The sequence below is a fragment of the Muntiacus reevesi genome, chromosome 14, assembly GCF_963930625.1.
Source record: "Muntiacus reevesi chromosome 14, mMunRee1.1, whole genome shotgun sequence".
NCBI classification, from domain to species: domain Eukaryota; kingdom Metazoa; phylum Chordata; class Mammalia; order Artiodactyla; family Cervidae; genus Muntiacus; species Muntiacus reevesi.
The window spans coordinates 29,888,501-29,914,826 of record NC_089262.1 but is presented as its reverse complement, the minus strand read 5'-3'; the positions used below and the strand labels follow the sequence as shown (position 1 = coordinate 29,914,826).

At 41.3% G+C, this 26,326-nt stretch overlaps 2 protein-coding genes across 4 annotated transcripts in view; both read left to right on the top strand.

Annotated features, from left to right (window-relative positions):
- C1QTNF3 (C1q and TNF related 3) overlaps positions 1–4,628 on the top strand; it is a 29,677-nt gene extending 25,049 nt beyond the window's left edge. For all 3 annotated transcript variants that reach the window (XM_065905607.1, XM_065905606.1, XM_065905608.1), the window contains exons 5-6: positions 763–862; positions 2,484–4,628. In XM_065905607.1, the coding sequence (XP_065761679.1) occupies positions 763–862; positions 2,484–2,643 (260 nt within the window). In that variant the 3' untranslated portion in view covers positions 2,644–4,628. The remainder of the gene's footprint in view (positions 1–762; positions 863–2,483) is intronic.
- Positions 4,629–12,737: 8,109 nt separating this feature from the next.
- On the top strand, positions 12,738–26,071 carry AMACR (alpha-methylacyl-CoA racemase). The gene is made up of 5 exons (XM_065905447.1): positions 12,738–13,050; positions 15,545–15,688; positions 17,502–17,662; positions 21,019–21,205; positions 25,314–26,071. Exons 1-5 carry the CDS (start codon positions 12,804–12,806, stop codon positions 25,721–25,723), a joined length of 1,149 nt encoding a protein of 382 aa, XP_065761519.1. The 5' UTR covers positions 12,738–12,803; the 3' UTR covers positions 25,724–26,071.
- Positions 26,072–26,326: the final 255 nt, after the last annotated feature.

Here is a 26,326-nt window from a genome sequence, read left to right as displayed (position 1 = left end):
CTCTAAACCTAGGGGATAGGCTTTTATACCTTATTCTATGCACTGAGAAAGCCTCATAAAAATTTAAAGCAATTTGACAGTGTAAGCAGATAAATGGATTCTCATAGGAATAAAGGCCAAGAAGAACCTACATATCAGGAATTCCCCAGTGCTCCAGTGGCTGAGACTCTGTGCTCCCAGTTCAGGGACCCGGGATCCAATCCCTGGTCAGGGAACCAGATCCCGCATGGCAGAACTAAGAATTCTCACGCTGAAACTAGAGATCTCACATGCCGCAATGAAGATTGAAGATCCTGAGTGCCGTAACTAAGACCAAGGACAGCCCCACCCCCCCACAAAACACACACACACACACACACACACACACACACACACACACACACACACACACACACACACACACAAACGGGCTTCCCTGATGGCTCAGATGGTAAAGAATCTGCTTTCAATACAAGAGACCCAGTTTCAATTGCTGGGAAGGGAAGATTCCCTGGAGAAGGGAATGGCCTGGAGAATTCCATTGATGGAGGAGCCTGGTGAGCTACAGTCCATGTGGTTGCAAAGAGTCGGACAGGACTTAGCAAGTAACATTTACACTTTCAACAAAACAAACAAACAAACAAACAACCAAAAAAGAACCTACATACCACTTAGAATAGCAACAAATGAGGTGTGAAGTCCTGTGATATATCTCCTTGCTATCTCCCAGTCCTCAGTGTTCAACAGTTAACATAAATGTGGATTCATATCTGCCTCTTTCAGGCGTGTACTTCTTCACCTTCAGCATGATGAAGCATGAGGATGTTGAGGAAGTGTATGTATACCTCATGCACAATGGCAACACGGTCTTCAGCATGTACAGGTAAGTGGTCTTTCCTGCTGTAGGTATCCATGCTGCCATTGTTTGCTCAAAGGATGGCCGATGCTAGGATGTGAATAGGATTCAACAGAGACCAGCGCAGACTTTGTTGTCATCCAGAGCTCGCATATACCAGTATATGATCAGATTCTCGTTATTCTTTGTGGGGCAGTGAATCTGATAAACTTGAGCATACGCAGGTTGATAAGAGGTCTTGCATTAATTACTAGCAATGCTCATCATAACTAATTATTTGCATTTTTTTCTTAGCTCTTTCTTTCTTTCCTTCTCTCTCAGGCGTTCCTTCTCCTTTCCTACTCTCTGCTCCCTTTGCCTAGAGTTAGCTCTCTTGATGGCCTTCTCTATCATCCCTGGAGCTGGCAGATTAAGAGTTAGGAACCAGTCTCCCTCTTTAGGCTATGCTGCAACTCTGATGGTTATCTGAGCAACCTGGCCCTAAGGTTCCTTGGAAAAAGTCCATATAAAAAAGAAAAAATGCAGTTTGCTCTGATGTAAGCTTAAGATGTAGAGAAGAGGCAGAGAGCCAACACCTTTCCCATAATTAAATAAATGGGTGTTGAGAAACTGTGAAAAACTTTGTGTTTGCTATCTTTTTTTAAAAATTTTTGATGATTTGTGGGGATTGCCATCTTTTTTTTTTTTCTTTTGGAGCCTGGCCTCTAGTAAGATAGTGTATTTGAAAAGCCAAAAGAGAAAATACGAGTTAGATAGGTGAAACTGCTACAACAAAGAGATCTAGAAGATTGTGGCTTGAACATATTAGAATTCTATTTTTCTTGGCTGGTTCCAGGTTGGGGAAGGATGGGGTAGAAAGAGTGGAGGGGAATGTGTGGAAGTTGGATGGAGGATTGCTCCAACAGGTTTCTAAGGGATGTGGGCTGATAAAAGCTTTTCTACAATCTGTAAAACTGACTCCCAAATTTTCACTGGTCATTATCGTTGCCACAGTCAGAAGGTGGAAAGAACACAAGCTTATAGTACATTTTTATGCATCAGACATTCTATTCCAAGTTACCACATTTCCCCAAATGGTTTTCTCTAACATGACAGGGATCTCCAGCTTTGAAGTCCACAATATCTACTTCCTCATTGTTCCATCCCTGACCATGAGCAGCACCCTTCTTTAGATACAAATTCTAGAGTTAGTTCAGGTGGATTGAACTGCTCTAGCATTGACCTAAGGGCTTGAACATGATAGAAATTCCTTTTCTTTTCATGCCACAATCTTCAAGCACTCAGGCTTCAAAAGGTTTCCAAGTTCATTCTTGTCGTTGTCATTAGCATTCCACACAGTCGTATTGAGGAAAGATCAAGGGGGTTGTTTGTGAGAGTTTTACTGACCAGTTCTATAAGTGGCACATATAATTTCTGCTCATGTGTCATTTAGAGAATTTAATCCAGATTATACCGAGAATCCCAGGGATGGGGGAGCCTGGTGGGCTGCCGTCTATGGGATCACACAGAGTCGGACACGACTAAAGTGACTTGGCAGCAGCAGCAGCCAAGTATGGGATTCTGGGAGAGAAAGGGGATAGATTTTGGTTAAGAGCTGACTATTCTCTTCAAAGACTAAGTAGTTGATGCTTTTTCTTTTTCCTTCTAGCTATGAAACAAAGGGGAAATCAGATACATCCAGCAACCATGCCGTGCTGAAGCTGGCCAAAGGGGATGAGGTGTGGCTGAGAATGGGCAATGGCGCTCTTCACGGGGACCACCAGCGCTTCTCTACCTTTGCAGGCTTTCTGCTCTTCGAAACTAAGTAAAACTATGAATAGACCAGCTCCACTTTGGGGAAGACTTATAACTGGGATGGTATTGTCATGATCCAAGGGATTTTGGAGTTGACGGCTCTACATGTTGTATTTAAAAACATTTTTATTGGTTACATTGCTAATCACAGTACAGGTACATCAATAATGTGGGATGACTCAGGGGCTCAGAAGAATAAACCACAAAACAGTCTTCCCAAGAGACCTTGACTAATATACCCAGCAACCTTTATTGCTCTTTTCTAGGCACCTAAGAGAGAATTACCCTCTTCATACAGGTTAGAAATGATTGTTCCCATCAGAAAAGTCATTTGCAAAGAGTTTTGGCTGCTCTAATAACAGCTTTCAGGAACGCTTAAGGTTTGGGGTTCCTCATTCTTTGGAACATTTCAGAGAATAGGGTGCAGTGATTATGATGGGGACAAGAAAAGAATAGGGGGCACTTGCCTGGATCAAGGTACCAGAAATATTTGTAAAGTCTAAACTGGGGAGTAACACTTTGATCCAGTGGGTCAATATTCATGAGTAAAGTAGATATTTTTTAGTAATTCCAGACAGCTTTTAGGTAGCAGAAGTATTCACAGTGTTCAAAGTATTCACAAATAATTGACTCCTTTCCAATAAGGATACTGCTATAATTAAATCTTGACTTCTAATGCCTTTTTTGTTGGAAATATAATTTTCCTATGATCTGAAATTGGGCTTATCAGGTCTAGATTATCAGATGGACTCTTTTTTCCATTGCATTTCTTACATTACGATAGAGCTCTGTTGACTCTGGCCTACAGTGAGTGTAGCTCCATATTGTGCAAATGTAATCACCTACTTTTCTGTCAGCTTAGAAATTAGCCTAATATTCTTTACACACACTGGCATGGAATATTTAAGGAATTGTAAACGCAGTCATATGCAGTCAAACTGATGTGTACAAAATATAAGGGCATTTCACTTAGCAGGCAGATAATAAAATTGCTTAAGCTTTTTTAAAAATAGAAAATTATATGGGAATTCCCTGATGGTCCAGTGGTTAAGACTCCGTGCTTTCATTGCCTGGCCTGGGTTCAGTCCCTGGTCAGGGAACTAAGATCCCACAAGCTGCATAGTGGGGCCAAAAATTTTTAAAAATCTGTGTATTTTAAAAAGTTATATGACTTCTTTGATTACCATATTTAATCAATTTTCACAGAGCAGCCGTGCAGCTAGACTTTTGCCTCTTCCGCCCCCAAAAACAATTCTCAAAGGATTATATTTGCCATGAAAACTATACTCATGAGAATGTGCCATAAGTTCTGATGATAGAACCCCAAATGAGTTAACTTTAAGCAAAGAGTTATTGGAATATGCATTTACCTTAATGTTGAATCATATTTAAAATGTACTACAGAGATGTCTATCTAACAAATATTACATAATGAATTCCCTTAGAAGTAACAAGCCCTTAAATTTATTTTCTGTTACAATTTGAATTTTCACAAAGGCTTTTTAACTCTAAGTTTACTTGTATTTGATAACCCCCTATAGCTAGAAGTGGAAATAAAGAATGAGAGCTACCCTGTTAGCTAATTTAATGTGTTCCACATTCCTGTCAGTCTTTCACTCTTTCCTTTTGATCTTCAAATATTTTGAAATTCTTACTGAATCCATATGCAATGCTATTTTAAAGTGAAATGGATATTAGCTCTAAGGTGCTTGACTATAACGTCTTTGTGATTTTGTGTATATTTTCCCTCTCCCACCCCACCCTGGTATGGGGTCAGGGGGTTGAAGTTTATTTTTACCGAATTTCAAAACTTTCCTTGAAGTGCATTGCCAATAGATAACTGAATGTTGCTTGTTTCCCAGAAGGACTTTATATCTAAAGAGCATACATTACTAATAAAGTGATTTAGAGTAAGATATTGACCTGGCTTTAATTAAAACTGAGGTGAGAAAAATGTAACAAGCATTACATGGAAATAAACCCACTTTTGTTAAATGTACTATTTTAGAATGTCTTTAATTAAGTTGAATAATCATGTAATTATAAGTCACTCTGATTTTATCGGGGGAGTGTGTAATTTCTCGGTTCTGTCTCACTGCAGCAAAGGATTGAAATGGCAGACCAGTGTTATGGCTTAATTACAGCTCAGTTTTATCTGGCAAGCAAAGGAAAATACATCCATGAGGCCTGAGGGCAGGTCAACCCAAAAGAAGAGAAGGGCTCAATTTTGGTTCCTCTTTTTATGTTTTCTCGCCTCCCCCTGAGCCTGCCCTATGTAAATTAGGCTAGCCAGGAGGGCTGTTTGTTTCACCTGAGGTTCTCACTCAGGTCCTCAGATGTCAGGAAGCTTTTAACAGTAAGATTCTGTGTGCTGTTTCCTATCTCTCTTCTTTCTTTTTTCATTTATTTTTATTAGTTGGAGGCTAATTACTTTACAATATTGTAGTGGTTTTTGTCATACATTGACCTGAATCAGCCATGGATTTACATGTGTTCCCCATCCCGTTCCCCCCTCCCACCTCCCTCTCCACCCGATTCCTCTGGGTCTTCCCAGTGCACCAGGCTCAAGCACTTGTCTCATGCATCCAACCTGGGCTGGTGATCTGTTTCACCCTAGATAATATACATGTTTCGATGCTGTTCTCTCAAAACATCCCACCCTCGCCTTCTCCCACAGAGTCCAAAAGTCTGTTCTGTACATCTGTGTCTCTTTTTCTGTTTTGCATATAGGGTTATTATTACCATCTTTCTAAATTCCATATATATGTGTTAGTATACTTGTGAGGCTGCGCCATGACAGGCAGCCTAGATTAGGAGTAGGCCTGGTTTTCCGGGGTAACATGATTATCAGGCCACCTGAAGCCAGCCAATCAACATGCGCCTAGCAAACAAAAGGGAACCTATCAGGGGAAAGCTGAAAAAGCCCGCGAACACCCAAGTTTGAAAAAAGCCCACGAAGGTTTGGGCCAATAAGATTACTTTGCAAACAGGTAACCAATCCACTTCAGCCAGCCACCAACTGCTTATGCACACCCTATAAATTTGGGTAACAGTCTGAGCCCAGGGCTCTCTGACCCTGCACCACTGCGTTGGTTGCGGCAGGAGCCCTAGCTTGAGTCAGTAATGAACTTCCCTTTTTTTGCGAGTTACATTGTCTTGGAAGCCTTCTCTCTTCCCACTCGGGGATTCGGACATTGGGCATAACATACTGTATTGGTCTTTATCTTTCTGACTTACTTCACTCTGTATAATGGGCTCCAGTTTCATCCATCTCATTAGAACAGATTCAAATGTATTCTTTTTAATGGCTGAGTAATATTCCATGGTAAATATGTACCACAGCTTCCTTATCCATTCGTCTGCTGATGGGCATCTAGATTGCTTCCATGTCCTAGCTATTATAAACAGTGCTGTGATGAACATTGGGGTACACGCGTCTCTTTCAGATCTGGTTTCCTCGGTGTGTATGCCCAGAAGTGGAATTGCTGGGTCATCTGGCAGTTCTACTTCCAGTTTTTTAAGGAATTTCCACACTGTTCTCCATAGTGGCTGTACTAGTTTGCATTCCCACCAACAGTGTAAAAGGATTCCCTTTTCTCCACACCCTCTCCAGCATTTATTGCTTGTAGATTTTGGATAGCAGTCATCCTGACTGGTGTGTAATGATACCTAATTGGGGTTTTGATTTGCATTTCTCTGATAATGAGTGATGTTGAGCATCTTTTCATGTGTTTGTTAGCCATCTGTATGTCTTCTTTGGAGAAATGTCTGTTTAGTTCTTCGGCTCATTTTTTGATTAGGTCATTTATTTTTCTGGAATTGAGCTGTAGGAGTTGCTTATATATTTTTGAGATTAATCTCTCTTGAGCCCTCTGTTCCTTATCAGTCCCTGTCAGGGGTGAGAGCATGCAAGCCTCTCCCAGGGCGGAGATCAAAGACATGGGATGCTTGCATAGGATTTCCTTCATTAGCTTTTCCATTTGGGAAATAACCCCAACAGGGTTATTTACGACCCTCTTTAGTTATGAATCACCTCTTGGCCTTATGGCCTCTATTGCTCCTTGCTTCCTTGGTAAACTTGTAAAGTCTGGTCTCTCGATCTTTATCTAAAGAAGCTACTGGTATATATGTCCTTACAGAATTCAATAAAACACCTTTGCTCCATCAGAGCTTGGGTCCCCATGTCTTTCTTTCTTTCTTTCTCTCTCTCTCTATTTCTGGCTGATTCCCTGGAGCATGAAAGCCAGCTGCATAACCCAGGGAAGCCGTCAGACAGGGAAAAAATATTCTGATAGATTTCTGGCCCCTATGGGCTCTCCTTGAAGCTGTGAGTCTGCCATTACAAGATAATTCTAGCCCTCCTGATATTCAGCAACAGGCAGAACACTTATTGCATGAATATGAATTAGATGATGATATCTTACAAAAGGCCCAATTAGAACAACATAAGATATTTCAGAATTTTCCTACTAACCCTGCCCTGGTTGCGCCAAGCACTCCTCCCCTGCCAGCAGGCACAAATCCCAAAGTCTCTCCCTTGATAGAACCTAATGATTATGGCAATGACTCCCTTAAGCCCATACTGTAATAATAATAAAAAAAAAGCTATAAGACAACTTAAAAAACATTAGTTGTTTATGATAATACAAATCACGAATGTCAAAAGGCTGAAGCCCCAATTCGTGAGACAGGGATTATTTTTGATTATTTGAAGCCTTGTCACCATATAAGATCAGAAACTCAAAAAATACAAATGCTACCTGAGACAATGGCTGCTTGCTTTAAAAAGGGAAATGAAGGATGCTTTACATGTGGAGATAAAAACCATTTAAAAAGGGACTGTCCTAAGAAAGCTAATAACAAACCTCCAAAAATCTGCCCTCGCTGCTGTAGAGAAATGCATTGGGCCAAAGAGTGTAAATCTAAATTTGATATTGAAGGAAAACCAATAGGAATACCGGGAAATACTGTGGAAAATTCTGAAAGAGATGGGAATACCAGACCACCTGACCTGCCTCTTGAGAAACCTGTATGCAGGTCAGGAAGCAACAGTTAGAACTGGACATGGAACAACAGACTGGTTCCAAATAGCAAAAGGACTATGTCAAGGCTGTATATTGTCACCCTGCTTATTTAACTTATATGCAGAGTACATCATGAGAAATGCTGGGCTGGAAGAAGCACAAGCTGGAATCAAGATTGCCAGGAGAAATATCAATAGCTTCAGATATGCAGATGACACCACCCTTATGGCAGAGAGTGAAGAAGAACTAAAGAGCCTCTTGATGAAAGTGCAAGAGGAGAGTGAAAAAGTTGGCTTAGAGCTCAACATTCAGAAAATTAAGATCATGGCATCCGGTCCCATCACTTGGTGGCAAATAGATGGGGAAACAGTGGAAACAGTGGCTGACTTTATAAGGGCTGCAAAATCACTGCAGATGATGACTGCAGCCATGAAATTAAAAGACACTTACTTTTGGGAAGGAAATTTATGACCCGCCTAGACAGCATATTAAAAAACAGAGACATCCATGGCTGATTCATGTCAATATATGGCAAAAACCACTACAATACTGTAAAGTAATTAGGCTCCAACTAATGAAAATAAATGGAAAAATAAATAAATAAATAAAAAGCAGAGACATTACTTTGCCAACAAAGGCCCATCTCGTCAAGGCTATGGTTTTTCCAGTAGTCATACTGATGTGAGAGTTGAACTATAATGAAAACTGAGAGCTGAAGAATTGATGCATTTGAACTGTGGTGTTGGAGAAGACTCTCGAGAGTCTCTTGGACTGCAAGGAGATCCAACTAGTCCATCCTAAAGGAAATCGGTCCTGAGCATTCATTGGAAGGACTGATGTTAAAGCTGAATACCTTGGCCACTGGATGAGAAGAGCTGACTCTTTTGAAAAGATTCTGAGCTGGGAAAGATTGAAGGCAGAAGGAGAAGGGGATGACAGAGGATGAGATGGTTGGATGGCATCACCAACAAAATGTAGATGAGTTTGAGTAGACTCCTGGAGTTGGTGATGGAAAGGGAGACCTCACATGCTGTGGTCCATGGTGTCACAAAGGGTCAGACCCGTCTGAGCAACTGAACTACTGACTGACTCAACAAGGACAATAAGGATGTTTGCCACCTGCCCTGTGGATATTGAACTATGTGCTGCTGCAGCTGCCAACTTTCAACACCCCCTGATGTGAATTCAGGGTGGAAAATGAGGCACTCTGTGTTCAAGGAGGCTATGGAACAGGTCTTTAGACAGCCAAATATTATTTTCAGGGGCTGATTTCATAATCCCAGTCTCTGCATTTCTTCATATCTAGAACATCAGGTCCTTGTGACTAGCAGAAAACTTTTGCAATGTAAGTGCTTAACTTCATTGAACTACCCCCTCACCAAAATCTTACAGGTTGACCTTCCCACACTACCTCATTGAAGCAGTCTCTCAGAGCTTTCTGAGGTGCTGTCTCCCAGGGTGCAGTCCTCATTTTGCCCCCAAATAAAGTTTAACTCGCATCTCTCACATCGTGCATTTTTTTTTCAGTCAACACAATCCACCACAGTCATGATTTTAATTTAATGATCCCATCCTATGTGTCAGTGGGAGAACCTTCAATTTAGTACCTCCATCCTTTTGACTGAGACTCAGGCTTATGTGAATCTCTCAGAGCTGGGCAGAGGTGCGTGGAAACTATGCAGATTTCTATCCTAATCAGTCTTCCACACTGTGACCTTGAACATGATTCCAGCAGCCTGAGTCCTGTCAATTGCCTGAATTCAGCTTTCTCACATACTTACATGAGTTTTACTTCATAGACTTCCAGTGAATTCTTTTGTATTTAAGCCAAGAATCTCTGTTGATCTAATAGGAAAGAATAGAAATGGGGAGACCAGTTAACACAATATGGAGTGCAAAGGTAAATTCAGAGAAGTTGGTACAATGTAACATTGCTTATGAAAATTAAAACCACAAATTAGAGTATAAAATAATATAGCTATAGCATTCATATGTGGACCATATGTCAAAATCATGGGAGTGCTTGTGCCTTAAACAGTGAGGTGAACAGGAGCAATAATAGGTAGCTGCAGGTGAGCATTAAAGGAGACTTAAGCTTTGGAAAGAGTTGAAAGCAGCTGACTTTTGATCTATTTACTCTCTTTAGAGAAGTAAATAGGGAAGCCCTGGGAGGCCAAAGAAAAGGGCATATGACTCCACTGGACTGTAGGTAAGGAAATTAATCATATTTGCTAAGAGGAAGTTGGTTGTTCAGTCGCTGTGTTCAACTCTTCGACCATACGCTGTGTTCATGTTCGACCTCATGAACTGCAACATGCCAGGCTTAAGAGAATTTACTTATTGAATAGACTTAATGGTTATCCCTGGCCACAAGATTGATTATGCTAAATAAACCCAGAATTTAGGAAACATGGTTCCATGGCTAAGTAACTTTCTGGAATAGAAAATAGTCCGTTTGGTGACCTGAGAACCTCATTAGAACCTCATCTGTAACTGTGGATCTGAGAATATATTAATTTGCAAGGAATTCCAGAAAAAAATAACAGACTGGGTGGCTTAAACAACAGAAGTTTACTTTCTCACAGTTTTGACAGCTAAAAGTCCAAGATCATGGGTCAACGGGTATGCTTTCTTTGAAGTTTCTCTTCTTGACTTGAAGATGACTGCCTTCTGCTGTGTCTTCACACAGTTGTCCCTTGGTCTGTGTTTTCCTAATCTCTCCTTATAAGGACACCAGTCCAGTCTTATTGGATTAGGTCCCACACAAACAACCTGTTTCTGTCTTAACTACCTCTACAGGCCTTGTCTCCAAATACAGTCACAGTCCTGGGGTTAGGACTTAAATATATGAATTCTAAAGAGACACAATTCAGCTTGTAGAAGACTGATGGGCCCTAAGGCTGGATAGCTGGTATTTGTCAAATGGAGTAAAATTGAATTTTTGTTCTCACCCAGATACTCCAAGGACAAAGCTAATGGCAGAAGTTGAGCTCTGCAGAAGTAAAGATATAAGATGACCACTCTTGAGGTCAAGGAGAACTTCCCTGTCTGCACATGCACAGGAAGGCTCCTTGGAGGTCAAAAAGGGAGAGGCTGCTACCCCATAATGAGTGGACACACACCCGCAGTCCTACATGGTGGGATCTATCTTAACAAAAAGTTGTGTACCCATCTTGGAGAGGTTCCTAGTACCAATCAGGTGTGAAAAAAGAAACAAGATAACTGTTCTATGTAATTGATTTAAATTATTTCACTACTGCAGGCCTCACAAGAGAGGAGGCCCATACCCTTTCTCTCTGGGTCTGTATCTCTGCCTGTGTGTCTGCTCAGGTGCCTCCAACTCTTTGCAGCCCCATGAACTGTAGCCCTCCAGGATCCTCTGTCTGTGGGATTTTTCAAAGAATACTGGAGTGGGTTGCCATTTCCTACTACAGAGGATCTTCCTGGTTCATGGATCGAACCCACATCTCTCTCATGTCTCCTGTGTTGGCGGGCAGATCCTTTACCTTTGCATCACCTGGCTTTCCAGCTTCCGTCTTAAATAAACTGCTGCTCTGAACATTCTCCCACATGCTATGCTGTCTCTCATAATAAACTTTGTACCTGTTTTCACAGTCTTTGCCTCTTCTGAAGCATTCTCGCTTTCAAATGGGGGAAAGAGTCAGAGTCGCAGCTTCTGGCCTCTAACGCCTTCATGATATGGTGGCTAGGAGTCCTGGTTTTCATCCAGACTACTCAGGTTCAATTCCTGGGCAGGGAGGTAAGATCTCTCTTCAGGACCGTTCACTGCTGTCTCTCGAGATCAGTAACAGAGAGTATCTTGCCCATGCAGGAAGGAAAGGCCTGCAGTGTCAAGTGACATTTCCAGGACCTCAACTTTGTCTGAGATTATCTCTATGATCTGCATCTTTGACCTTATCAGTAAAGCTTAATGCTGATAAGATATCTGATTCATGTGAATCTAATCATGGGTGTCAGCGTAAGCACTATCTGGTCTGCTTATTTTTTAGACTGGGGGTCACTATGAAATAATAGTACCTCCATCTACGGGTGTTTGCTAGAGTATTTTTTATACATTTCTCTTTTAAGTTTCTCAAAATAAAAATTTGTTCTCAAAACAAAGGGCTAGAGGGGACAAATAGGTGCTAATTAAACAAGGAATCCATTAGAGTGATGTGGCTCTCATGCCCTGGCATCCTCTGTAAGCAGGCTGAATCTAACCTGGTCTGAGAGTCCAGAAATCAAAGTAGGAACCAAATCCAAACAGTCAGCTAGGCTATTACATATAGTCAATCAATAATTTCCTTGCCTCAACTTTTCTCTATAAAAGTCTCTCCCTAGCTCCTGGAGATGCGAAACTGCAAGGAGTGGGGCTATTTGTTCTTATTTTATTGTACTTTTAAAATGCACTGAAATTAAAAACTCCAAACTATAATTGTAGAAATAGCAGGTGACAAATTAAAAATACTTTTAAACTTCTCAGATTTGTCTCTGATGAGCACCACCTGCTCACATGTGCTTTTTATATTCCATGATAGGGCACACAAGCTTTTTGTGGGTAGTGAATAATCACAACTGGCACATTGCCCGCCATGTCACTAAACGAAGGGTCGATTGCCAGTTATTGCCGAAGGTGAGCTGGTGAGCCTAACCAGCTCAGGAAAAGAGGAGTACCTTCCTTCCGACAGTCCTGGGGCTACAGTCACTCCCTTGGTGTGAAAGGGCGGAAACTCAGGCTGTAAAAACACGGGATACTAACCCCAGATAGCTGAGAAGCTAAAAACAACACTTTTAACATTATTCCTAAATATTTATATATTTTTCATGTTTTTCAAGGCCAGAGAGGTATAAACGGGTCCAGGAAAGTAAAACCATCCTGAGACATCCAGGAGCAGCCATGGGCCCCTCCCCCACCCCCATCCCCCCAGGTCAAGCCCTAGGGCACAATTTAGGATCCCCCGGTTTTAAAATTTAAGCCACCTCAGCCCACCTAACAGGCCAGATCCGGAGGCGGTCCGAAGACGCACTATTTCGCAGGCTCTGCGGCTGCGCGCAGGCGCGTGGGGGCGGGGCCACGAGGGAGGGAGCGTGCGCCCGGGGCTGTCGCCGGGCAGTAGAGGCCGAAGTTCAGGCAAGGAGACGCGGCGTACATGGCGCTTAGGGGCATTACAGTCGTTGAACTCGCCGGCCTGGCCCCGGTTCCCTTCTGCGGTATGGTCCTGGCGGACTTCGGGGCGCAGGTGGTGCGTGTGGACCGACCCGGCACCCGCAGCGACTCGAGCTGGTTGGCCCGAGGCAAGCGCTCGCTGGTGGTGGACCTGAAGCGGCCGGGGGGAGTGGCGGTGCTGCGACGCCTGTGCGCCCGGGCGGACGTGATGCTGGAGCCTTTCCGCCCCGGTGAGCCTCCTGCCCCTCCGCGGGGCCAGAGAGGGGACGGTCCCCGCAGAAGGGAGGTCGCCGCGCCCGACCGTTTGGGGCTGCACCCCGCATAACTTTTGCCCTGTTGCCACCTGAACCCTTTCCGTCCCTACTTTCTAGACCTTGCTGTTGCTTTTGATGTTGCTGATCGATCGCCCCCTGAGACGATCTTCCACTCTTGGAGTCCGAGATAATGCTGTTGTCCTCACTTTTCTTACACCTCTCTCTGACTCCTTCCCAAGTCCCCCCGCCCTTTTTAGTTACTCTTTTACATTTGCGTTTCTTCATTATGTGAAGGTCATGAACCCTATGAGAAACAAACGAAAGCCATAGATTCTCTCCCTGGAAAACCGCATGTAGGTTCATAGTCAAACTGCTAAATTTTGGAGCTTGGTGTACCGGGGTAAAGCCAGGCTAACACCTGCTGCCTTAAATGCTGGTGTTCAGGTTCCAGCTTCTGCTCAATTTCCTTTACACTCTGCTTCTTGCAGCCCTTATCCATTTCTATTATTTTTATTTTTTATAGGCAGGTGATGGCCAAGTCTATAACCGTGCCCCCTTCTTTTATAGCCACAGACTTCCAGACTAGGCAAGTTCTGCCCACTTCTATCTGACCGTCTCCTGGGCACTGCAGCTTCCACATATCCCAAACTGAGCCCCACCTCTTCCCTACTAAAATGGCCTTTCCTCTTTCTGTATCATTTCAGTGAATAGAACCAATGTCCACCCAGTTGCCTGAATGAAAAACTTGTACCTTTGTCTAGGCTCCCAAATCTTCCTTTTTCACCACCAGCTTTCAATTATCATCAGTCCCATCATTCTTCCTGCTTTCTGTGACTTCCGGATTCTTTGCAAGCCTGCTGCAACTTCCTTGATAACAGTTTTAACAGCCTTTTAAAAGCTGATGTTTGGGTCTAGCACCACTTTGACCTTTGCTCAGACACCTGCTCTTGCTCAAGTACAAATCCCAAGCTTTGGTATATAGCTGGAAGTCAGTAAATGGGGAATGAATTGGGGCTGTGTGGGGCACCAGGTGTATTTAAATGTGTGAACACATCCACCCTCAGATCTGAGATTACAACAATAATAATTTAGTAATTAGGATTTTATTATAATTTAATAATACACAACTTGAAATTGAAGGAGGCTCCACATGGGTAAATAATTTGTCTTAGTATTAGGGGAGAGGTGGAGCTGTGAATACAGATATAGCTTCAGGGAGTGTTGGGGTGGATTGAGTCTGATGTTTTTCTAGTTAGAGAAATAGAGTTTATTTTTAATTGAAGTATGGTTGATTTACAATGTTGTGTTAATTACTGCTGTACAGCAGAGCCACTGAGTTACATATATATTCTTTTTCATATTTTCCATTTATCACAGGTTTATCACAAGATATTGAGTAGAGCTTCCTATGCTATACAGTAGAACCTTATTGTTTATCCATTCTGTATATACTTGTTTGCATCTGCTAATCCCAAGCTCCCAATTCATCCCTCTCTTATCCTTCCCCTTTGGTAACCACCAGTCTAAGAATAGAATCCTTTTGTAACTTATCATGGCTTTGTGGAAACAAAGTCAGTGAGTTTTATTATCTAATCTTATATCTTTAACCCCAGGACTCCTTAGGTTCCCTGGTTTTAGCAGAATAAATACTGACTGACCCTTGAATTAACCAGGGCTAACCTGTACTTTAGTTACAGTGGTCCTCCACAGTTCCTCAGCATTTATCAACCACAGACTGTGTAATACTGTAGTATTTACTTTTGAAAAACTTCATGTAAGTGGACCCAAACAGTTCAAACTCACCTTGTTCAGGGGTCAACTGTACTCGCTGATAACTTAAGAGCAATTAAATGCTGTTGTAGCTAACCCTTCTTCCACCAGATATTTGTACTGAGCCTTTTTGTAGAGGAACTCCTGGGCATGTTAGAGGCCTGTGGAAACAGATGAGGCATGAATCCTGCCAGAGGAGCATCTGAGCTGTTTGGGAAGATGGAATATATACACGCATAAGTATAGCAGGCACCCGTGCAGGCATAGACATAGAAGAGGTCCTGAAAGGAAAAGCAGCTTCCAAAAGTGAGTTTTTAATCAACTAAAGACCCAGAGTAACTTCCAAAAGAACAGACCATTTCTAATAAATTACTTAGGAGCGAATTGGGGTGACTCTGAAGGGGCTGACTGAAGGGATGGAATGTCCACTCTGAAGATGCTTGGGTATGCCTGGAGGGACATAGGGCAGTACTGGGGGGAAATAGCATTCTTGGGGTGGGGGGATCTGCCGCACATTCCAGAAATGGGGACTTCACTGTCTGGGTTCTTAATTACTGGCAATACGTTCATTATAAACTCACAAAAATGTTACCAGTTTTCCTTGCAAAAGAGTGCTGTTTTATATTTGCCACAAAGGAGGGATTATACCCATCTTCAGTTCATACTGTCTTTAAAAAAACAACATAACTTTTCTCTTAAGGGGTGATGGAAAAACTCCAGCTCGGTCCAGAGATTCTCCAGAAGGAGAACCCGAGGCTTATCTATGCCAGATTGAGTGGATTCGGCCAGTCGGGAAGGTTCTCCAAGGTAGCCGGACATGACATCAACTATTTGGCTTTGTCAGGTATGTTGGAAAAAAAAAATACAGTTTCTCTTCACTCTTTTTTTTTCCCCAGTCAAGATCTACAGCTACACTTATTAGAAAGAATTTTTTAAAGGTGAAGTTTGGAATATTTATTGGAATTAATAAACAGCATGTACTTCTTTTTTTTTCTTTTTTTTGAGCGTGTACTTCTTTAAAAAAGATTGTTTGTCTTGGAACAGTCATTGTCAGCCTCTGTCTGGTGACTCAGATCATAAGGAATCTGCCTGCAATGCAGGAGAAGTGGGTTTGATCCCTGGGTCAGGAATATCCCTTGGAGGAGGGCATGGCCACCCACTCCAGTATTCTTGCCTGGAGATTACATGGACAGAGGAGCCTGGCAGTCTACAGTCTGGAGTGGGTCGCAAAGAGTCGAGCAACTAACACTTTCACTTTCCCCTGCCTTAACACAGGGAGGAGTAATACATGCACTAGTAACATTTACTGACTATGTTTGTGGAGTGAATTCTCCAGCAAGCCCCTGCTAGGAAGTAAGAGACTTATTGATAGTAGAAATGGTTGCTCTGTAGTATGCAAAGATATATTGATAGTTTGATTCTGGTACCCCCTTACTTTATTGTGAATTGTTGACTGAGTCATGATTTTAGAAATTCTATGAATACTAGAAAAATCCCATGGTTTTTGCCTGTATGAACATATCTTGAAAGTGTTAACCACTCAGTCATGTCCAACTCTTTGTGACCCCATGGACTGTATCCCACCAGGCTCCTCTGTCCATGGATTTCTCCAGGCAAGAATACTGGAGGGGGTTGCCATTCCCTTCTCCAGGGGCTCTTCCCGACTCATGGATAGAATCCGAGTCTCCTGCATGGCAGGGAGGTTCTTTATCCCCTGAGTCACCAGGGAAGCTCTTAGAATGACCTAATTCTAGATTTCTAAGAACCATATTGCTGAGTAAGAAGTCTCAAATATTCTGTGTGTACATATTTAAAGGTTGAGGAAAAGAGTGAGTGAAGAGTTGATTTTTTCACATCTATTTAAAAATGCAATTCCTTTTCTTTTTCTTGTGTTTGTTTTCTTGCATCTCTGTCTAATAAGAATGGAAGTGCCTTATACCATTTTTAAGTCATAAACTAAGTGGATAGCAACCATCCCCCCCGCCCAACTCAGTGAATAAAAACTTAGCAATAGAATTCTGAAAATGTCTGTAGGAATAAAGTTTTAAAGAAAATAAAGACATAAAAAAAAAAAACCCAAGGAAATTTGTTGGAAGGAAAGCCATCTTATAAATATACTGAACAAGTTTAGATTTAGAAAGGCATTAGATATTAATTTTCACTTACAACTAGTAGCTAGAGAGATTGGTTTTCCTTCTAAGATGTTCATGTATTTATTTAAAGTACACATTAAATGGGCTTTTTAACCCATTTACCACTGGATGGCTCGTTGATAAAGAATCTGCCTGCTAGTGCAGGAGACACAGGGTTTGATCCCAAGTCCGGGAAGATCCCACATGCCACGGAGCAACTAAGCCTGTAAACTGTAGGGTTACAGTTGAGCCTGTTGTTCTAGAGCCCCGGAGCCGCAATGACTGAGCCCACGTGCCACAGCTACTGAAGCTTGTGTGTCCTGGAGCCTGTGCTCTGCAACAAGAGACGCCACTGCAATGAGAAGCCCATGCACTGCAATTAGAGAGTAGCCTCCACTCAATGCAACCAGAGAAAAGCCCGAGCAGCAATGAAGATCCAGCACAGGCAAAAATAAGAAAATAAAAATTTAAAATACACTTTAAATTTACCATTAATGGTCCTCCATATTTTTTTTCATGGTATAGGTGTTTTATCAAGAAGTGGCAGAAGTGGTGAGAATCCATATGCCCCGTTGAATCTCCTGGCTGATTTTGGTGGTGGTGGCCTCATGTGCACACTGGGCATCATTATGGCGTTGTTTGAACGCGCACGCTCTGGCAAAGGTCAGGTCATCGATGCAAGCATGGTGAGTTTTTACTGGGGGAAACGCTAAGCCTCGCGTTTGTTCCTAAGGTTGAGATATGGCGGCCTCAAATCCTCTTTCGAACAAGACAGGAGATAAATTGAGATTTGAAATTTGAATCCAAGTTACCAAAGATAGCCTTCTCTTTAAAATAGCTTCATATGTTTGACATGTGTCCGAATGTTATATTTTGATCGTCTGTTTGTGGAGTCAATTTTCTAAACTGTGCATGACTCACCTGATTACCACATTGTGTTTCAGCGATTTTCACCATCTTGTGTCTTGTGCTCTGAATATGACTTTTAAGAGATTTTCATTCGAAACTGGGCTCAGGAAGTCTCCTTTAGCAGGAAGAGGAGATTCTTGATGATGCTCAAGTGAAATGGACCAGTCTAGACCTTCTTGCTGCACTGTGTAGCGGAGATTAGAATGTCAGGATGCTTCAGTGTCTTCATTCTCACACACGGACCACTTGCTTCAGGCACTTCTGTGTGATTTCTCCTAATCCCCAAAACAACAATTTCACTTGAAATACATTGTTTGTTTGTTTGTTTCTAGCTCTACCTGTTTATTGGCACCAACCCATCTCCCTCCAGACCCCTCACACATGTGCACTCAGTTGTGTGACCCCCATGGACTGCAGCCCATGAGGCTTTTTAGGGCATGGACTTGCCAGGCAAGAATACTGGAAGGGTTGCCATTCCCTTCTCCTGGGATACATTGTTACTGAACCCAATTAGACCTGTAACAGGGCTTCCCTGATGGTTCAGCAGGTAAAGAATTCACCTGCAGTGCAGGAAACACAGAAGACGTGGGTTTGATCCCTGGGTCAGGAATGTCCCCTGGAGGAGGAAAAGGCAACTCACTCCAGTACTCTTGTCTGAAAAATCCCGTGGACAGAGGAGCCTGGTGGGCTACAGTCCATGGGGTTGCAAAGAGTCAGACATGAGTGAGCAACTAAGCACAGACCCACAACACTGTTAGGACATTTTTTCTCAACAGACTCCTAAGCATATTCAGAAATTTGCCTGAATTCTCACAGCTAGTTGATGAGAGCTCCGTCTAGTGCCACTATACAGGTTACATTGGACCTATCTTTGCTAATAGGCTGGAGAGTGGATTTGATGAAGACAAGACTGAGAGATAAAGGCAAGTACTAAAATGGTCAATGGTAGAATAGGTCTGGATTTAAGGATTCACATTTGGCAGTGAAGGGAGAGGAAGGAATCAAGGATGGCTCCCTGATCTCTGACTTAAGAAGACCCAGTGGACGGTGGCTCTGGTACCCTGGGGAGAACCACTGAAGGAGGAAGCTGATTGGGAGGGACATATATCTTATTCTCTTAGGCCAATAGTTTCCAGATGACTTTAGCAGCAGAATCCATGACCTAGGCCTGCCTATGATGACCTGGAGTCATCTCTTCATCAGACTGTTCCCTTTGAAACTGTAGAGTTAGGGCTTCCCAGGGGGCGCTAGTGGTAAAGAACCCACCTGCCAATATAGGAGATACCTGAGACTTGGGTTCAATCCTTGGGTTGCAAAGATCCTCTGGGGATGGCATGGCACTACACTTCAGTATGCTTGCCTGGAGAATCCTCATGGACAAAGGAGCCTGGCGGGCTATAATCCATTGGGTCACAAAGAGTCTGGACGTCAGGACTGAAGCAACTTAGCATGCACGCACATGGCATGTGGGATCTGTTTTACTGTGTTTACTCCTGATCTAAGGGAGCACTTCTGACCGGAGGGACTGTGTGTTGGCATGCAGGCCCTTGGCCTATGTGATGAGAATAATATAAAAAGTTGGGAACTTGAGGCTGCAGTTTCCCTGCGTCAAGGTCTGTCATCTGTGGCAGCATACACTGCATGTGGATGAGGTGGGGAAGAGAGGTGTGTGCTCAGCAGCCTCTTGATGAGATAAGGGTTATAATTGCTGTGTTTTGTCCTGTGTCCTTCTATGGCTCCAGGTAAAGGTGGAGTTAGATTAGAACCTGTTTGTATCCTGAGTGAGCCAAAATAGACCCATAACACTGTCAGGACATCTTTTTTCAATAGTCTCATCAGTACATCCAGTGTGTAAAAGAGATTAGATGTACATATATATGTGTGTATGTGTGTGTGTGATGTATCCATATGTGTGTTTGTTGTATATGTATAAATGTGGGGACTGTAAAATTTGTGTAACCCCATTTCAAAAAACAGCACCACCAAAGGCCACTTATACAAACTCCACTACTTGGTGACAGCAGATGTCAGATCCATGGATTCAAGTATTCATGAACTTCCTCAAGCTAAAAGGGAAAACTGAGATGTATCTAAAAATGGGCTTTCCAACAGGCACAGTGGTAAAGAATCTGCCTGCAGACACTGGAGACAAGGGTTTGATCCCTGGATTGGGAAGATCCCCTGGAGGAGGAAATGGCAACCCACTGCAGTCTTCTTGCCTGTTAAATTTTGTGTTTGTTTCATAGCCAGAATCTGTGAGAAATCCCATGCTCACGGTTGGAATGGGGCCTTTCTATTAGTAACCTCAGAGACAAGGATGCTTTGCTTGCCTTCTTGGCCTGGAGTGCCAGAAGGATAGGGAAGTGTTCTTTAGTTAGTTCAGTGCATTCAGTCTCATGATAATTATACCGGAGATGTGAATCCTTTTTATTTCAGGACTAGCGGGAAGCTGGCATTCCCAGACTAGTTTGTCTGTACTCAGAAAACCCTTATCACCTTCCACCGACATTGTTATATTTATTCTGTAACTTTCTGGTGATAATTAAAGTTAAAATATGTTAAATATTCAAATTTGTATTTCTTGCACTTGGTATCAAAACTAGAATCAACTAAATATAGCTGTCATGCAATTTACCTTTAAAATGTGATCTGCTTCATGTGTTTGTGTGTATGTGTTTATAAGTATTGAGATCAGATGATAGATTTTTTAAAAAAATCTTTTTGTTTATTTTCAGCTTTTTTATCCTGACTGTCTTTAACATATATGAAAGTAAAGAGAATGTATAATTAGCTTACTAATGGTGAAGTAAGCTTACTAGTGAAGCTAGTCTCAGTTAGCTTCAAAAACTGTCAACATTTTGCCAATATTATTTGAAAGGAAGAGCAGAAGTAGTTCCTTGAAGTCTTTTCTGAACAATATTCCCTGATCTGAATAGTGCTGGAGCTCTATCATAAACCTGTCCTAACTCACTTTCTCAAAATATCAAAGAAGTTGTATAATTAGGTATAATCTTTATGTATTCCAAGATAAACATTTTTATACAAACATTTTTCTTTTAAACCCAAGTAGGAACCAGTCATAATTTTTATAGTTGAATTACCTGGATTCACATTGTATTCTATTTCTTCAAAGGTGGAAGGAACAGCATATCTAAGTTCTTTTCTGTGGAAAACCCAAGAAACAGGATTGTGGGACCAGCCTCGTGGACAGAACCTGTTAGATGGTGGAGCACATTTCTACACAACCTACCGGACAGCGGACGGGGGGTTCATGGCTGTCGGAGCATTAGAGCCCCAGTTCTATGAGCTGCTGATCAAGGGTGAGTAACTTTTCAGGAACCTCTTTTCTGGGGATGTTTTCCAGCCTCTATTTTGGGGTCTTTTGAAGTTCATGATGTCTTTTATTATATGTTTATATCCACTTTATAATTAACTTAATGATGGTCATCATTATATTGTGAGGCACTTCCCCCATCTGTTAAATTGACAAGCACTTTTATAAAAAAAGGTCTATAAAATAGCTCAGACTAAAAAGATCATAATCCTTTTTGTGGGCGTTCAGTGTTTTTGTTACATTTCCTACTCAGTGCTGTGCTGTCTCTTCAGCTGTGTCCAACTCTGTGCGACCCTGTGGACCACAGCCAGCCAGGCTCCTCTGTCCCTGGGATTCTCCAGGCAAGAATGCTGGAGTGGGTCATCATGCCCTTCTCCAGGGGATCCTCCCAACCTGGGGATCGAACTCAGGTCTCTTATGTCTCCTGCACTGGCAGGCAGGTTCTTTACCACTAGTGCTACCTGGGAAGCCCATACTCATAGTGTTGGATATTTATCTTGCCCGTTGCATGGCCACGGTCTGTTCTTCCCTAGAAATGATCTGCTGGTTCTACCAGTTTTTATTCCTTGATAGATAGATGTCCCTCCTGGTACTTAATAATGGGGTCACCAGAGCACAGAGAGACTTTGGCGAGTGAGAGTTTGTTGAGATATGTCACCATCACTTGATGCTTCTGCAGTTCACCTTTCTTGCAGATTCTTGTCTTATTGATATGTTGTCACAGGTTAGCAGGAAAATTTGGGATCCCTTTTGCCCTGACTGATAATTGGACTAAAGTTATTTTGTCCCTGTGAAATGTGAATTTAAAGTTTACTTCACAGATATTTTAGTATCTAAGAAGTTTTAGAATATATGCTGAAGCCGTGTGACAAGCACATGCTTGCAGCACATTTATCTTCCAGCTTCAAGTTTGGAGTTTTATGTTTGATAGCTTTTGAGATGCAAAGTGCTACTCAGAGTAGTCTGTATATAGCTGGAATGATGGTTTTTATAAGCATCAGAATGCATTCTGTGATCAACTATATTAACTTCACCAACTTAAATGTAAGTTAGAAGGACGATAGAACAGGGTGGTTTGGACAAACGCCCACATCTATAATGATTTTTCTGAGTTAGTGTTAATTTATTATTTTACCATACATTTTGAGATCTTTGAGACCATAGCTTCATTTAGCTCTCAGTGTCTGAGCATAAATACACAAGGTGTTTGTAAGGCTCAGACTCCTCTATGCTATGTTCCTAATGCTTTCCAGGGCAAAGAAATCTGGAAATACTGAGACTCTTATGACATGAGATTCTTGTAGTGAAGGCAATAGATAATTTTTTTAAGTTGCTTTAAAATTTCAAAATATTATTAAGAAAGCCAGGAAATAAGTGTTGGTGAGGATGCGGAGAGATTGGAACCCCATGCATTACTGGTAAGAATGTAAAATTATACAGCCATTGTAGGAAATGATATGGTGACTCCTCAAAAAATTAAACATAGAATTACCATATGATCCAGCAATTCCACTTCTGGTTATATATCCAAAAGAATTAAAAGTGGGAACTTGAACAGATATTTGAACAAGGACTGGGGGAAGCAGAGAATAAGTGTTAGCGTTTAATGGGTAAAAGTGTTAGTTGCTCAGTTGTGTCCAACTCTGCAACCCCATGGACTGTAGCCTGCCAGGCTCCTCTGTCCATGGAATTTTTCAGGCGAGAATATTGGAGTGGGTTGCCATTCCCTTCGCCAGGGGATCTTCCCAACCCAGGAATTGAATCTGGGTCTCCTGCATTGCAGGCAGATTTTTTACCATCTGAGCCGCCAGGGAAGCTGGTACAGTTTCAGTTTGGAAAGATGAAAAGTTCTGGAGATGAATGGTGGTAATGGTTCCAGAATAATATGAATATACTTAATAACATGGTACTGTATTCTTAATAGTGGCTAAAATGGTCAATGTTATATTTTGTATATTTTACAACAATTTTAAAAAATGAAAAAATTCAAAGTAATGTATTTTTTATGAAAAAAGTATAAACAATACAGAATTTATAAGGTAAGAGGTAAAAATTCTCCCTTGTCCTTCCACTTTAGGATAGTTTGGAATGTGGCCTTTGATGGGATGGGGAGGGAGGTGGGAGGGGAGATCGGGATGGGGAACACATGTAAATCCATGGCTGATTCTTGTCAATGTATGGCAAAAACCACTACAATATTGTAAAGTAATTAGCCTCCAACTAATAAAAATAAATGAAAAAAAAAAGAAAAAAAAAATTTTCCCTGTACACATACAGACACAAATTTTTTATAATCTATATAGTATAAACATACACATTATAATTTGTATAATATAAATATATGTATTTATAGTGTATAATTTTTATAATTTATATACAATATATAAATTATATATTTATATAATTTATAACATATATAATCATGTAAGTTTATAATTAATACTTTTTTATTAAAAAATATAGCAAAGACATCCTTTTTTTGTCAATACCGAATATCTTCAGCCTTACCCTTTTAAGTAGCAGCTGTATTGATACAGCTGGTGTGTCAGAGTCAGGGGTAGAAGTGTTCTGATTTCTAGTATTCCAGTGTATAAACCTGTGTACCTTAACAAAACCTGTGTAACCTTAAGTTTAGTGTTTGTTATAGAACTATTGACTCCAGTTTTAGTTGATGATTCTGATCACATTCTGATTTCAAAAAAAAAAGGAAACTTTATAAAAGCATGCATGTATGTTTCCAGCAGTTAGCTGTGGTCTACTTAAGTGTTTTGGCTAACTGCTTATTTTATATGCTTCTTAATCACAGAGTTTGGGACAATCAAGAAGGAGAAAGCAAAGTGAAAGACATCCTTAGAAATATTTCTTCATAGATTACTGTGGTAAATCTGAAACTGTGACTATATCTTTCCTGGTTTTGAATGGGACAGGTGGCTACAGAGAACAATGTATTTGCACAGGTGTTTTTTCACAGCTGTTCAGAATTATGTGAGTTCTTATATCCTTATATCCCTCAAAACTCTAAGAAGAACCTATAGTATTCCTGTCTTCTTACCTTTGTAGGCACTTCTGCATCTTCAGAGCAGCTTAAAATTATTGCTCATTGTTTTTCAACATGGTATATAAGGAAAGGATGATAAAAAATGAGAATTGCTTGATTCACTTGGCTAAACTTATGCAAAATATTATGCATAATTTAAATTTAGAAACCCTCTTATACAAGAGGGAATAAAAATGACAGTTACACCAAACCCCAGCAGAATTGCCCTTTGGGTATATTTTAATTAGCACTGGAGTTGGGGTGTATCTACAGGGGTGGGTTCCTGTAGTCAATAAAGGAAGCACAGATCAAGTCATGGACTGGAGAAGCCATCCTTATTGTGATATTCCCTGGCAGATCTTTTCATCTTCTCTGTCCCTTGTGTTGAGGGGCCCTTCAGAACTCTTTGTACTTGAGAGAGAAAAAGTCTCTGTGTCCTCTGTTGATTGGCTGGCTGATAACTTGTGTCATGTTTGCTATCGGAAAAATTTGCATGTGTCTTTGGGATTCCCAGGTGACTCAGTGGTAAAGAACCCATCTGCCAATGCAGGAGACTTGAGTTTGATTCCTGGGTCAGGAAGATCCCCTGGAGAAGAAAATGACAACCCACTCCAGTGTTCTTGCCTGGGAAATCCCATGGACAGAGTAGCCTGGTGGGCTACAGGGGATCACAAAAGAGTCAGACACAGCTTAGCGACTGAGCACACACATGGCAGATAATAACTTCATGAGGAAGTTTCTTTTGGAAAAACTTCTCAGAGGGAAGAAGTTGATTTCTGGAAACTAGACAATTAAAAATGACTGCTTTTGAGGAAATGTAAATAATAAGATCTCTCAAAGACCTAGAAAGTCTGTCTTGAGTCCCGTTAACACTATTGTCTTTTCCAGCTTTGGCTCCAACTTCAAGTTGAGTTTGAATTTCTTCTCTTGACTCATTTGAGAATTCTTGTAAAATATCCCATCTGGGGCAAGTATGATGAGTTCAAGACTCATTTGCACCGATTATATTTACTGCACCCAAAGCATGCTGATTTAAGAAATTCTGTTTTTCTCTCAGGACTTGGGCTAAAGTCTGATGAACTTCCCAATCAGATGAGTATAAAGGATTGGCCAGAAATGAAGAAGAAATTTGCAGATATCTTTGCAAAGAAGACAAAGGCAGAGTGGTGTCAGATCTTTGATGGCACAGATGCATGTGTGACTCCTGTGCTGACTTTTGAAGAGGTTGCCCATCATGGTCACAACAAAGATCGGGGCTCATTTATTACTGATAGAGAGCAGCGTGTGAGTCCCCGCCCTGCTCCTTTGCTGTCCAACACCCCAGCTCTCCCTTCGACTGAAAGGGATCCTTTTGTAGGAGAACACACTGAAGAGATTCTTAAAGAACTTGGGTTCAGCCAGAAAGAGATCATTCAGCTTAAGTTAGATAATATTATTGAAATTCATAAACTTAGAGTTAATCTCTAAGTTCCAAGCCCCACAATGCAAATGAATTTGAATATTGCATTTACAGTATAATACAAAAAATTGTGTGCACAGAAACATGAAAAAACATTATCACAGTGGTCTAACTATTTTAATCAGGAAACAAGACTGATTATAGAGTAATGACTGAATTCTGAAAATGGTTATCATGGTTCTTGATTTAGGAATATTTTTAGTTTGCCTGTATTAAATTGTGGCAGTTTTTCTGCCTTTTAATTTACTTGATATGTTGTATTTGTCAATTTAAAATGCTCATATATTTATAAAATACTTGAAATGCATTAATATAATGCTTTTTATTAAATAAAGCTTTATTCCCCATAAAGTTTACTCCTGTCTTTAAGTTTGTGAAAAGCTTTCAAGAAAGTTCTTTCAGTAGCACTAAAATAGCCTTTTGTTGCCCATTGAAATAATTTGCCTCTACTGTTAACCAGAATGAATGTCCTTAGATGGAAGAGTCTGATCCTTTTAATTTGGTAAGGAAACCATTCAGCTGGTGTCTCTGAATTGAAATTTTAGAAAATGTCCTTGAGGTTTCCTTCAGATAACTGCTACCTCTCCATCTAGACCAGCTCCTGTGTATAA

Bases quoted from the DNA above. Each gene is read 5' to 3' on its own strand.
- AMACR (XM_065905447.1), top strand. From the start codon at position 12,804: ATGGCGCTTAGGGGCATTACAGTCGTTGAACTCGCCGGCCTGGCCCCG. The intron at 13,051-15,544 runs GTGAGCCTCCTG...TTTTCTCTTAAG, and splicing joins GCTGGAGCCTTTCCGCCCCG to GGGTGATGGAAAAACTCCAG. The intron at 15,689-17,501 runs GTATGTTGGAAA...TTCATGGTATAG, and splicing joins CAACTATTTGGCTTTGTCAG to GTGTTTTATCAAGAAGTGGC.